Source organism: Lagenorhynchus albirostris, chromosome 12 (genome assembly GCF_949774975.1).
Source record: "Lagenorhynchus albirostris chromosome 12, mLagAlb1.1, whole genome shotgun sequence".
NCBI lineage: Eukaryota > Metazoa > Chordata > Mammalia > Artiodactyla > Delphinidae > Lagenorhynchus > Lagenorhynchus albirostris.
The window spans coordinates 19,069,341-19,083,538 of NC_083106.1; the positions used below are offsets into that span (position 1 = coordinate 19,069,341).

Below are 14,198 nucleotides of genomic sequence, written 5' to 3' on the forward strand. Positions count from 1 at the left end.
GCCTTAAATATATTTTGATTATTCAGATGAGTATGCCTTGGCAGCAGAACTGTACAGAGAAGTGCTGCGTTCATCTGAGGAACACAAGGGAAAGCTCAAAACTGATTCATTGCAAGTAAGTAAAAAGTTTCAAAATATTTGTTTTTTATAAAATAATTTTTCTGAATATTTAAGAGGACAAAGAGTAACAAATGGACTAAGTCATAATCACTGGGGATGAAGCTTGGAAATCATGTTCTTCTAATAAGCACCCAAGGTGATTTGCATATACACGAAAGTTTTAGAGTCACTATTCAGTCTGCTCAGGTCAGTATTGGCCACAAGGCTGACTAGATAAGCCTAAGCTACATTAGAAAAGCAGCTCAAAATATTTGTATTTCAAAGAATGGGGTCAGTTTTATCACTTCACATATTAACATCAACATATTTATTCACATGGTATTCACCAAAAAGAAGAGAAATTGAGTTAAACTCAAAAATGAAACTAAGTGATAATAAAAACTATCCAATGATCTTCTAATTTAATTTTTGGAGGTCTTTTAAGGAGACTTGGATATTTGAATTATAACACTTACTTAAGTGTGAAATATCTTCCTCTTTCTGGTTCAATCCAGTGGATCATATAGACAAGGCTCTCTAGCTAAATGGTAAATAAGGATACTTCTTTGAATCTTGGTAAGTTTAGGCTTGAGTCCCAGGTGAGGCTTCTTTTTTACCATTCAGAATCTAAACCTTGGGACCTACATGTTCACCTGTGCCTGAGCAGGTATTAGGAGGAGTGTATGGAGGGAGAGGGAAGAAGAGAGAAAATTAAATACCAGTCTACTTATATTTTGCATGGGTAAGGATTACAGAAGGTCATGGACCTTTTAGCAAATGTATTTACCACATGCGAGAAGGAGGAAGTACAAAGATATCGTGCTCCTGAATAAAGGAAACAAAAGTAGGACAGGTAGGTCCAGTATGCCTGAGTTCAAGAGTGAAGAGTAAGCTGTCAATCAGCCTGGTTCTTGCTTTTGAGTCACAGTAACCCCAGCTGCTGATAAAGCATGGTCCGCCAAATGTCTTGCTCTATCAAATCAGATTAGCCACCCTGCTCTGTTGGGCATGTGTAAGGCATGTGTAAGGGAATGGAGAGAGACAAGTATTCCTCCCATTTCAGTCCACCACCTTGTGCAGAAAGCAGCAGAAGTCCTCTTCCACAAGTGCACACAGAGAAGTGGAGCCGAGTTTCTACCATTTTTTCTTTCATGGTATTTATACTTTTGTTTTTGCTATTAAATCTGATAGTGTTGGGCTTCCCTGGTGGCGCAGTGGTTGAGAGTCAGCCTGCCGATGCAGGGGACACGGGTTCATGCCCCGGTCTGGGAGGATCCCACATGCCGCGGAGCAGCTGGGCCCATGAGCCATGGCCGCTGAGCCTGCGTGTCCGGAGCCTGCAACAGGAGAGGCCACAACAGAGCCCGCGTACCGCAAAAAAAAAAAAAATCTGATAGTGTTACTGATTATGTTATCTATGAAAGCATGATTAAAAGACCTAAGACATTTGAGGTAGTTCTTCAAAGATTAACTCTACAAAGATCTGTACAACGGCCAAACAGAGTAAACCCTTATAGTCTCAAATCACTGACACCAAATCAGACCTTACCAGAAAGTCTCCTTTCCCATCATCCTTTAGCCTTTAGTTGTCTTCTCAAATAAAGACTCAAATTAGATAGAAACTACATTCACTTTATTTTTTCTCATAGCCCTTTACTCCAGAGGGAGCGTCAAACCAGTCGCAGACTCAATACCACAGTGAGATGCCTGGCTTATATTTAATACAGAAATTTAAGATGGAGTTTTCTCCTTTATTCTACACCATCTTCACCTCTAGCTCCTCCGCTTTTCAGCCCTTAAGTTCAACAGATCCAGGTCACAGCCCTGTTTTCTAAAGTATTTCATTATCTTTGTTTTTTTCATAATATAATTGCTAGACTCATCCAGACTCATTTCCCAGGAGAAGAGGAATCTAGCCTGTGCAGTCAACCTTTCTACTTTACTGGACTTACTTGGCATACTCATATTTCCCCATATAGACAAGTGCATGTATAAGAGAAGAAATATACCTATATTACATACTCTGTTAAATACATAGACATGTTTCATGAAACTGTATCTTTTTAATTTGAAATTTATGTCATTATGAGTTAAGATAATTACTATAAAACTGACTCGGAGAAAGTTGGTATTCAAATTGTTTTAAAGGAAAAGAATTCAGTGATTAAATCTTAAATGTGGTGTTAGTGTTCTGTATGCCTTAATAATAGTAGGTTCTCCCCTTAGAGTTCACTGCATTGGCTGTCATAATTATTGCCTTTTGTGTGTTTTACAGAGACTTCATGCTACCCATAACCTGATGGAATTGTTGATAGCCAAGCACCCAGGGATACCTCCTACCCTGAGAGATGGCAGACTTGAGGAAGAGGTAATTATTATTTTTTCATTCTGTCTATAAAAGAATTTTTTTTCAGACTTCATGCTCCATCTAATTGATATTTCTTAAAATAGTTTCAAGAGTCAGTTAAGTATTTCAGTTAAATGGACGAAAGTGAAGAATTTTCCTTTTTCCTAATGGTAACTTATAAGAATAAAATTTTTCAGTACTTCTGTTACTTGCAAATAACATGATTCTTCTTGTCTTGAAAAGTTGAAAGAGGAACAATTTTTAAATCCTTTTTGTATTAGTCTTTTATGGTTTCTATAACAAAATGCCACAGACTGGCTTAAACAACAGGAATTTTATTTCTCACACTCATGAACTGGAAGAATTAATATTGTTAAAATGTCCACGCTACCCAAAACAATATACAGGTTCAATGTAATCCCTATTAAAATTCCAATGGTATTTTTCACAGAAATAGAATAAATAATCCAAAGATTTGTATAGAACTAGAAAACATCCTGAATAGCCAAAGCAATCTTAAGATTAAGAACAAAGATGCAGGCATTATGCACCCTGATTTCAAACTATATTGTGAAGCTATAGTAATTAAAACAGTATGGTGTTGACATAAAAGCATACACATAGATCAATGGGACAGAATAGAGAGAGCCCAGAAATAAAGCCACCCATATATGGTCAGTTAATTTACAAAAAAGAAACCAAGATTAGACAATGGGGAAAGGACAGTCTCTCTTTTTTTAATTGAAGTATAGTTGCTTTATTATATTAGTTTCAGGTATACAGCATAGTGATTCAGTATTTTTGCAGGTTATACTCCATTATAAGTTATTATATGATTATTATTATTTTATTATTATTATATGATAATAGCTATACAATATATCCTTGCTGCTTATCTATTTTATACATAGTAGTTTGTATCTTTTAATTCCATACACTTAATTTGTCCCTCCCCGATTCCCTTTCCCCTTTGGTAACAACTATTTTGTTTTCTACATCTGTGAGTCTGTTTCTGTTTTATACATACATTTATTTGTTTTATTTTTTAGATTCCACATATAAGTGATATGATATTTGTCTTTCTCTTTCTGACCTGTTCACTAAGCATAATATTCTGGGTCCATCCATGTTGCTGCAAATGGCAGAATTTCATTTTTTGCTTATGGCTGAATAATATTCCATTGTAAATATTATACAACTTCTTTATCCATTCATCTGTTGATGGGCACTTGGGTTGTTTCCATGTCTTGGCTATTGTAAATAGTGCTGCTATGAACATTGGGGTTCATGTATCTTTTTGAATTAGTGTTTTCCTTTTTTTTCCAGCTATATAACCAGGACTGGAATTGCTGGGTCATATGGTAGTTTATATTTAGTTTTTTGAGGAACCTCCATACTGTTTTCCTTAGTAGCTGCACCAATTTACATTCCCAACAACAGTATGCAAGGGTTCCCTTTTCTCCACATTATCCCCAACACTTATTATTTGTAAACTTTTTGATGATAGCCATTCTGACGTGTGTGAGGTGATACCTCATTATTGTTATGATTTGCATTTCTCAAATAATTAGCAGTGTTGAACATCTTTTCATGAACATCAACAGTATGCAAGGGTTCCCTTTTCTCCACATTATCCCCAACACTTGTTATTTGTAAACTTTTTGATGATAGCCATTCTGACGTGTGTGAGGTGATACCTCATTATTGTTATGATTTGCATTTCTCAAATAATTAGCAGTGTTGAACATCTTTTCATGTGCCTTTTCATAGCCATCTCTATTTTCTTTTTTTGGAAAATGTCTTTTCAGGTATTCTGCCCATTTTTTGATTCAGTTGTTTGTTTTTCTGATATTTAGTTGTATGTGCTATTTATATATTTTAGATACTAACCCCTTATCAGGGGTTTAGATATTAACCCCTTATTAGGTGATTAGAAAATAGGCAGACAGGGACTTCCCTGGTGGTCCAGTGGGTAAGATTCCGCACTCCCAATGCAGGGGGCCTGGGTTCGATCCCTGGTCAGGAAACTAGATCCCGCATGAATGCTGCAACTAAGAAGTCCACATGCCGCAACTAAGATGTCTGCACGCTGCAACTAAGAAGCCTGCGTGCCGCAACTAAGACTAAAAAGGCCACATACCACAACTAAAGATCCCACGTGCTGCAGTGAAGATCCTGCATGCTGCAACTAAGACCCAGCACAGTCGAAATAAATAAATACATTTTTAAAAAAGAAAAAAAAATAGGCAGAGGATCTGAATAGACATTTTTCCAAAGAAGACACACAGATGGCCAACAGGCACATGAAAAAATGCTCAACATCATTAATCATTAGGGAAACACAAATCAAAACCACAATGAGATATTACTTCATACCTATTAGAGTGGCTATTATCAGAAAGACAAGATATAAAAAGTGTTGGTGAGGATGAGAGAAAAGGGAACCCTTGTGCACTGTTGATGGGAATATAAATTGCTGCAGCCACTATGGAAAATAGTATGGAGGTTCCTCAAAAATTTTTAAATAGGACTATAATATGACCCAGCAATTCCACTACTGGGTGTTTATCCAAAGAAAACAAACAAACAAAAAACTAACTTGAAAAGATATATGCACCTTTATGTTCATTGAAGCATTATTTACAATAGCCAATATATGAAAACAACCTAAGTGTCCATTGATAAAGAAGATGTTGTATACATATATGATGGAATATTGTCTAGCCATAAAAAGGAATGAAATACTGCCATTTGCGACAACATGGATGTACCTTGAGGGTATTATATGCTAAGCAAAATAAGTCAGACAAAGGCAAATACTGTATGATTTCTCTTATATGAGGAATCCCAAAAAAAAGAAAGAAAGAAAAAGAAAAAAAAACATACTCATAGATACAGAGAACAGACTGGTGGTTGAAAAAGGTAGGGCTTGGGTGTGGGAGAAATGGGTAAACTACTGGGTTTTTTAATTTAAATAAATTGAATAAAATTTATTTTAATTAAAAAAAATGTATTTCTCACAGTTCTGGAGGCTGGCAGTCTAAGATCAAGGTGTCAGCAGTGTTGGTTTCTCCTGAGGACTCTCTCCTTGGCTTGTAGATGGCTGCCTTCACACTGTGTCCTCATGTGGCCTTTTCTCTGTGTACCTGCATCCCTGGTGTGTCTCTCTTTCCTTTTAAGGACACCAGTCATATAGGATTAGGGCTCCACCCTTATCTCATTTATCTACATTTACTCATTTAATTACTTTCTTAAAGGCCGTATCTCCAAATATAGTCACGTTGGGGGTTAGGACTTCATAGATTTTGAGAAACACAATTCAGTCCTAAAACCCAAAGTATTATTTCTAAACTGAAGTAATTCCAAGAAATGGTAATAACTGAATCAGACAAGAAATTCTAAAATGTATTGTTTTGCCTTATAGTTTGAAATATTACTGTTCTTTCCCCTCCCATTTTTTAAAATTAAAAAATTAGAAACTTGGGGAGCAAATCCTTGGAATTTCTTAAATTATGTGACTGACAGGTAAATGTAAGTCAAGGTGGCTTACAGGTAAAATCTCTTCAATATACATCTTATGAATTTCTAGCATGGCTTTTTTTTTTTTTTTTTGCGGTACACGGGCCTCTCACTGTTGTGGTGTCTCCCGTTGCGGAGCACAGGCTCTGGACGCGCAGGCTCAGCGGCCATGGCTCACGGGCCCAGCCGCTCCGCGGCATGTGGGATCTTCCCGGACCGGGGCACGAACCCGTGTCCCCTGCATCAGCAGGCGGACTCTCAACCACTGCGCCACCAGGGAAGCCCTCTAGCGTGGCTTTTATGTTCTCTAAAGTATACTTGTAGCGTTTAATGCTTAAATTGAGTTAAATAGATTAAATAAATAAAGTACACTGTTCTGGAAACATCATACTAAATTATTTTCTTGACCTGAAGTGAAAGTTTATACTTGTTTCCTGTTTCAACACAGGCCAAACAGCTGCGAGAGCATTATATGAGCAAGTGTAATACAGAGGTTGCTGAAGCACAACAAGCTTTGCTGCCGGTGCAGCAGACCGTACGTGACCTCCAGAGAAAGGTATGGCCACCAATGTGACTTTCCTTATGTTTTTCTCCACATAACATTTTGGTTTTTGTTCTGCTCTGGGGAGAAACTTGAACTTTCTTATTCATCTTGGAATTTTTAGCACCTAGTACAGTACCTGAGCCACAATAAAAACTTATTTGCTGTTAGCAGTGTTTATTGATTGGATGAACAGACACATAGATAAATCACCTATTTTGAGGTTATTCTCTTTCATTTCTTTTAAGGTATAATGGGGTTTCCTCTTACCTTCGGTATATAACAAGTTGTCTTTTGAAGAAAGTGAAGACTTCCATAACCTTCTTTTGATCTTAGATGTGCATGTTTCCAAAACCTTTTCTTTTAAGATGTTAGAATATGAGAACCATAAGTATTTTCCTTATGAAATATGTGCCATTTGTTATTTCTAAAATTCCTCTTTCATGAAATCAGTAGCAAAGTTTAAAGAGAAGGCTACACAAAATATTTTTACTTTTTGATTTTAACCAGTTACTCCACATTTTATTCTTCCTAATTAATTATTTAGTATTCAAGCATATAATTTTATTAGTTATCAAAGATTATTCATTGAGTAGAATCTAGTTCAGTTAGTTGAGGGTAAGCATTATGACTTTATTATGCTAAGAAAGAAGCCTGTTACCTTTTCAGATATATAGAGTGAATACTGAATTTTTATTTTGTTTTAGGTATTTTTTTATCACAGCTTTGTTATAAATGTATGTAAATAAATTCTCACCCTTTCAGAGTAATCATGAAATAGGTGTTCTATTTAGTTATATATGCAGAAGTTGTACTTATTCATTGTATATACAACATGTATACTTGTCTCCCCACTACTGTGATTCCCTTGAGAGTTGCATTTATTGCTTCCTTTTAATTTTTCACAGAACTCTTTCCAGTGATAGAAACGTTGTGAGTACTAAAAAGACATTAATTGATCAGCTGTTGTCTTGTTTACAGATTTATTCTAATTCTCCTTGGTGGCTGAATGTGATACACAGAGCAATGGAATTTGGTATTGAAGAGGAACTTGTTCAAAGAGTGCGAAATGAAATAACCAGCAACTACAAGCAACAAACTGGCAAGCTTTCTATGTCAGAGAAGTAAGAAAATAGCACAAAACAGAATAGTTATATGAGTAGTCACCCCAAATATTCAGATCATTTGGTATTGTTACAATTAAAAGTCATAACATATTGTGGTTATGAACATCTACATTTTACCTATTGTTGCATATATTTCAGACCAAAATATGAGGTATGCTTTTTTCCTGTATTTTAGTCATTTTTAACTGTTCTCTTTTCAGTGCTTTTTTTTTCTATTTTTTAATCTGCTTAAAGTATTTTCTTTGTATCTTTGTTGGACAAAGTTGCTTAAAGCCAGCTCTTTAAGCAAAGTTTTGAAACAGACTTTGTTTAGGAGAATTTTTCCCTTGGGGTAAGGCATTCATATTTCCCTATGTCATTCATTCCCTAAGGGCTAAGCTCATAATGCCACAGTGGCCCAGGTTTTATATTGTAGAGTCTGCTTTGTCTTCCCCATCTTTCTTCTCAGCAACAATCATACAGTTATACAGTGCCTGGCAAAGTGCCTGGCATTTAGTACATGCTTAATAAAAATATATGTGTATATATATAAGTTACTTGTAATATAATTCTTGGCTACTTTTCTCCTTTCTTCTCAGCTTTCTGTCTCTACTTTTCATCCTACAAGTCACCTCTATGTAGAGCACAGGTGTCAGGAGAACATCTGTAGTCAATCAGTATTACAAAGAAAGAATGTGGCAATCCTGATCTTTCAAAGACATCAGGCACAGAGACATAGATTTTACATATTGTTTTTCAGATTTTACATATTGTTTTTCGTTTCTGAGGGCAGGCACTATCAGATGTTTTTGTTATCTTTTGTAGTAGACAACCCAATGTTATTATTCTTTGTTTACTAGTAGATACCAATTGAATACACTCCTACTGTAAACTCACTCAGGTGTGACTAGGTAAAATGTTGCAGTTTCTTTAACACTTTGCCAACCACTTCTTGAATTTTTAGGAAATTGACCTACTGTTCTTTTCTTTGCTGTGTGTGTGGTGCTGGTGATGGGAATCAGGTTCCATGACTGCAGAGGTCTTCAGTTCTTACTTACAACACATATGGAAGAGCTAAGTAAGTTCCAGAAGCAAGTAAGAGACGCTGTAAAAAATCTGGAGGGACCTCCATCTCGTCATGTTATTGAGTCTGCAACAATCTGCCACCTCCGGCCAACCAGGCTTCCTCTCAATTGGTAGGTAATAGGAGAAATCATCCAATGAATGGCATCATTCCACTGAGCTAGATTTCTCCTGAGAGAAGAAACACTGGCTCACATAATAAAACATTTTTCATTTGCATTCAGACAGAAGTAGAGATGTGTTATTAATCGAACTTTAAAAAAAACCTCTCTAGGACCACATACCTGAGGACCACATATTTTTTTTTTCTAAAATGGCATATTTGTTGTAAAGAAAATGTGAAGTATAAAATACTAAGCCTCTTTTAGAAGTTACCTGATTGCAGTTATGTTTCTGAATATTTCTCTGATAATTTCTTCTTTTCCAGCTGTGTCTTTTGTAAGGCTGATGAATTGTTCACAGAGTATGAATCGAAGTTATTTTCTCACACGTAAGTTCTCCGATTGATTATTTCCCATCAGGAAAATGAAACATTTTACAAGACTTGGTATTTTAATTTATACAACTACATTTTCCTCACAATAACATTTCTTATATTTTTTTCTCTTATCCAGCCAGTTTACTAAACTTTAGCATTTGCCCATTTAACATGCTCAGTTTCACCTGTGCTGACGTTTACCCCCAAATACTCCTGTCGTGTGTTAATATGTGCTTAAGGGACAGTTTATGGGAGTACACAGACTGTGCAGTCCAACAGATAAGACCTCAAATCCCTGCTCACTACTATGCACAGATTACTTCTCTAAGCCTCAGGATCCTCATTTGTGAAATGAAGATAATAACACCTCACTGAGTTTTCTTTATGTATATTAAATAAGAAAAGGCATATAATTACTTAGCATAGTGGGGTTTTTCAGGGTTTCTTTTGTTTTTTTAATTAACATCTTTATTGGAGTATAATTCCTTTACAATGTTGTGATAGTTTCTGCTGTATAACAAACTGAATCAGCTATATGTATACATATATCCCCATATTTCCTCCCTCTTGTGTATCCCTCCCACCCTCCCTATCCCAACCCGCTAGGTGGTCACGAAGCACCAAGGTGATCTCCCTGTGCTATGCAGCTGCTTCCCACTAGCTATCTGTTGTACATTTGGTAGTGTATATATGTCCATGCCACTCTCTCACTTCGTCCCAGCTTACCGTTCCCCCACCCCGTCTCCTCAAGTCCATTCTCTACATCTGCGTCTTTATTCCTGTCCTGCCACTAGGTTCTTCAGAACCTTTTTTTTTTTTTAAATTCCATAAATATGTGTTAGCATACAGTATTTATTTTTCTCTTTCTGACTTACTTCACTCTGTATAACAGACTCTAGGTCCATCCACCTCACTACAAATAACTCAATTTCACTTCTTTTTATGGCTGAGTAATATTCCATTGTATACATGTGCCACATCTTCTTTATCCATTCATCTGTCGATGGACACTTAGTTTACTTCCATGTCCTGGCTCTTTTAAATAAAGCTGCAGTGAACATTGTGGTACTTGACTCTTTTTGAATTATGGTTTTCTCAGGGTATATGCCCAGTAGTGGGAATGCTGGGCCTTATGTTAGTTCTATTTTTAGTTTTTTAAGGAACCTCCATACTGTTCTCTGTAGTGGCTATATCAATTTACATTCCCACCAACAGTGAAAGAGGGTTCCCTTTTCTCCACACCCTCTCCAGCATTTACTGTTTCTAGATTTTTTGATGATGGCCATGCTGACTGGTGTGAGGTCATACCTCATTGTAGTTTTGATTTGCATTTCTCTAATGATTAGTGATGTTGAGTATCCTTTCATGTGTTTGCTGGCAATCTGTATATGTTCTTTGGAGAAAAGTCTATTTAGGTCTTCTGCCCATTTTTGGATTGGGTTGATTGTTTTTTCATATTGAGCTGCATGAGCTGCTTGTAAATTTTGGAGATTAATCCTTTGTCAGTTGCTTCATCTGCAAATATTTTCTCCCATTCTGAGGGTTGTCTTTTCATCTTGTTTATGGTTTCCTTTGCTGTGTAAAAGCTTTTAAATAGGTCCCATTTGTTTATTTTTGTTTTTTCCATTTCTCTAGGAGGTGGGTCAAAAAGGATCTTGCTGTGATTTATGTCATACAGTGTTGTGCCTATGTTTTCCTCTAAGAGTTTTATAGTGTCTAGCCTTACATTTAGTTCTTTAATCCATTTTGAGTTTATTTTTGTGTATGGTGTTAGGGAGTGTTCTAATTTCATTTTACATGTAGCTGTCCACTTTTCCCAACACCACTTATTGAAGAGGCTGTCTTTTCTCCATTGTATATCCTTGCCTCCTTTATCAAAAATAAGGTAACCATATGTGCATGGGTTTATCTCTGGGCTTTCTATCATTTTTCATTGACCTATATTTCTTTTTTTGTGCCCATACCATACTGTCTTGATTACTGCAGCTTTGTAGTATAGTCTAAAGTCAAGGAGTCTGATTCCTCCAACTCCGTTTTTCTTTCTCAAGATTGCTTTGGACTTTTGGGGTCTTTTGTGTTTCCATACAAATTTGTGAAATTTTTTGTTCTAGTTCTGTGAAAAATGCCAGTGGTAGTTTGATAGGGATTGCATTGAATCTGTAGATTGCTTTGCGTAGTAGAGTCATTTTCACAATGTTGATTCTTCCAATCCAAGAACATGGTATATCTCTCCATCAATTTGTATCATCTTTAATTTCTTTCAGCAGTGTCCTGTAGTTTTCTGCATACAGGTCTTTTGTCTCCTAAGGTAGGTTTATGCCTAGGTATTTTATTCTTTTTCTTGCAATGGTAAATGGGAGTGTTTCCTTAATTTCTCTTTCAGATTTTTCATCATTAGTGTATAGGAATGCAAGAGATTTCTGTGCATTAATTTTGTACCCTGCTACTTTACCAAATTCATTCATTAGCTCTAGTAGTTCTCTGGTAGCATCTTTAGGATTATCTATGTATAGTATCATGTCATCTGCAAACAGTGACAGCTTTACTTCTTCTTTTCCAGTTTAGATTCCTTTTATTTCTTTTTCTTCTCTGATTGCTGTGGCTAAAACTTCCAAAACTATGTTGAATAACAGTGGTGAGAGTGGGCACCTTGTCTTGTTCCTGATCTTAGTGGAAATGCTTTCAGTTTTTCACCATTGAGGATGATGTTTGCTGTGGGTTTGTCATATATGGCCTTTATTATGTTGAGGTAAGTTCCCTCTGTGCCTGCTTTCTGGAGGGTTTTTATCATAAATGGTCGTTGCATTTTGTCAAAAGCTTTTTCTGCATCTATTGAGACCATCATATGGTTTTTTTTCTTCAGTTTGTTAATATGGTGTATCACATTGATTCATTTGCATATATTGAAGAATCCTTGCATTCCTGGGATAAACCCCACTTGATCATGGTGTATGATCCTCTTAATGTGCTGTTGGATTCTGTTTTTTAGTATTTGGTTGAGGATTTTTGCATCTATGTTCACCAGTGATACTGGCCTGTAGTTTTCTTTCTTTGTGACATCCTTGTCTGGTTTTGGTATCAGGGTGATGGAGGCCTCGTAGAATGACTGGGGAGTGTTCCTCCCTCTGCTATATTTTGGAAGACTCGAGAAGGACAGGTGGTAGCTCCTCTCTAGATGTTTGATAGAATTCGCCTGTGAAGCCATCTGGTCCTGGGCTTTTGTTTGTTGGAAGATTTTTAATCACGGTTTCAATTTCAGTGCTTGTGATTGGTCTGTTTATGTTTTCTAATTCTTCCTGGTTCAGTCTCGGAAGGTTGTGCTTTTCTAAGAATTTGTCCATTTCTTCCAGGTTGTGCATTTTATTGGCATAGAGTTGCTTGTAGTAATCTCTCATGATCCTTTGTATTTCTGCAGTGTCAGTTGTTACTTCTCCTTTTTCATTTCTAATTTTATTGATTTGAGTCTTCTCCCTTTTTTTCTTGATGAGTCTGGCTAAAGGTTTATCAATTTTGCTTGTCTTCTCAAAGAACCAGCTTTTCGTTTTATTGATCTTTGCTATTGTTTCCTTCATTTCTTTTTCATTTATTTCTTATCTGATCTTTATGATTTCTTTCCTTCTACTAACTTTGGGGTTTTTTTGTTCTTTCTCTAATTGCTATAGACGTAAGGTTAGGTTATTTATTTGAGATGTTTCTTGTTTCTTGAGGTAGGATTGTATCGCTCTAAGCTTGCCTCTAGGAACTACTTTTGCTGCATCCCATAGATTTTGGGTCATCGTGTTTTCATTGTCATTTCTTTCTAGGTATTTTTTTGTTTTCTCTTTGATTTCTTCAGTGATCTCTTGGTTATTTAGTAGTGTATTGTTTAGCCTCCAAGTGTTTGTATTTTTTCAGATTTTGTCTTGTAATTGATATCTAGCCTCATAGAGTTGTGGTTGGAAAAGATACTTGATATAATTTCAGTTTTCTTAAGTTTACCAAGGCTTGATTTGTGACCCAAGATATGGTCTATCCTGGAGAATGTTCCATGAGCACTTGAGAAGACAGTGTATTGTTGTTTTTGGATGGAATGTCCTGTAAATATCAATTAAGTCCATCTTGTTTAATGCATCATTTAAAGTTTGTGTTTCCTTATTTATTTTCATTTTGGATGATCTGTCCATTGGTGAAAGTGGGGTATTAAAGTCTCCTACTATGATTATGTTACTGTCGACTTCCCCTTTTATGGCTGTTAGCATTTGCCTCATGTATTGAGGTGCTCCTATGTTGGGTGCATAAACATTTACAATTGTTATATCTTCTTCTTGGATTGATCTCTTGATCATTATGTAGTGTCCTTCTTTGTCTCCTGTAATAGTCTTGATTTTAAAGTCTATTTTATCTGCTATGAGAATTGCTACTCCAGCTTTCTTTTGATTTCCAATTGCATGGAATATCTTTTTCCATCCCCTCACTTTCAGTCTGTATGTGTCCCTAGGTCTGAAGCGGCTCTCTAGTAGACAGCATATATATGGGTCTTGTTTTTACATCCATTCAGCCAGTCTGTGTCTTTTGATTGGAGCATTTAATCGATTTACATTTAAGGTAGTTATTAATATGTATGTTCCTATTATCATTTTCTTAATAGTTTTGGGTTTATTATTGTAGGTCTTTTCCTTGTCTTGTGTTTCCTGACTAGAGAAGTTCCTTTAGCATTTCTTGTAAAACTAGTTTAGTGATGCTGAATTCTCTTAGCTTTTGCTTGTCTGTAAAGGTTTTAATTTCTCTGTTGAATCTGAATGAGGTCCTTTCTGGGTAGAGTAATCTTGGTTGTAGGTTTTTTCCTTTCATCACTTTAAATATGTCCTGCCACTCCCTTCTCTCTTACAGAATTTCTGCTGAAAGATCAGCTGTTAACCTTATGGGGATTCCCTTGTATGTTATTTGTTGTTTTTCTCTTGCTGCTTTTAATATTTTTTCTTTGTTTTTAATTTTTGATTGTTTGATTACTATGTGTCTTGGCGTGTTTCTCCTTGGATTTATCCT

The 14,198-nt window shown here is 36.1% G+C and overlaps 1 protein-coding gene across 1 annotated transcript in view; it reads left to right on the top strand.

Annotated features, from left to right (window-relative positions):
- SHPRH (SNF2 histone linker PHD RING helicase) overlaps nucleotides 1–14,198 on the top strand; it is a 71,471-nt gene that overhangs the window by 23,728 nt on the left and 33,545 nt on the right. Inside the window, exons 14-19 of the mRNA XM_060167997.1 lie at nucleotides 27–115; nucleotides 2,375–2,467; nucleotides 6,414–6,521; nucleotides 7,488–7,630; nucleotides 8,635–8,808; nucleotides 9,123–9,185. Of these exons, the coding sequence (XP_060023980.1) occupies nucleotides 27–115; nucleotides 2,375–2,467; nucleotides 6,414–6,521; nucleotides 7,488–7,630; nucleotides 8,635–8,808; nucleotides 9,123–9,185 (670 nt within the window). The remainder of the gene's footprint in view (nucleotides 1–26; nucleotides 116–2,374; nucleotides 2,468–6,413; nucleotides 6,522–7,487; nucleotides 7,631–8,634; nucleotides 8,809–9,122; nucleotides 9,186–14,198) is intronic.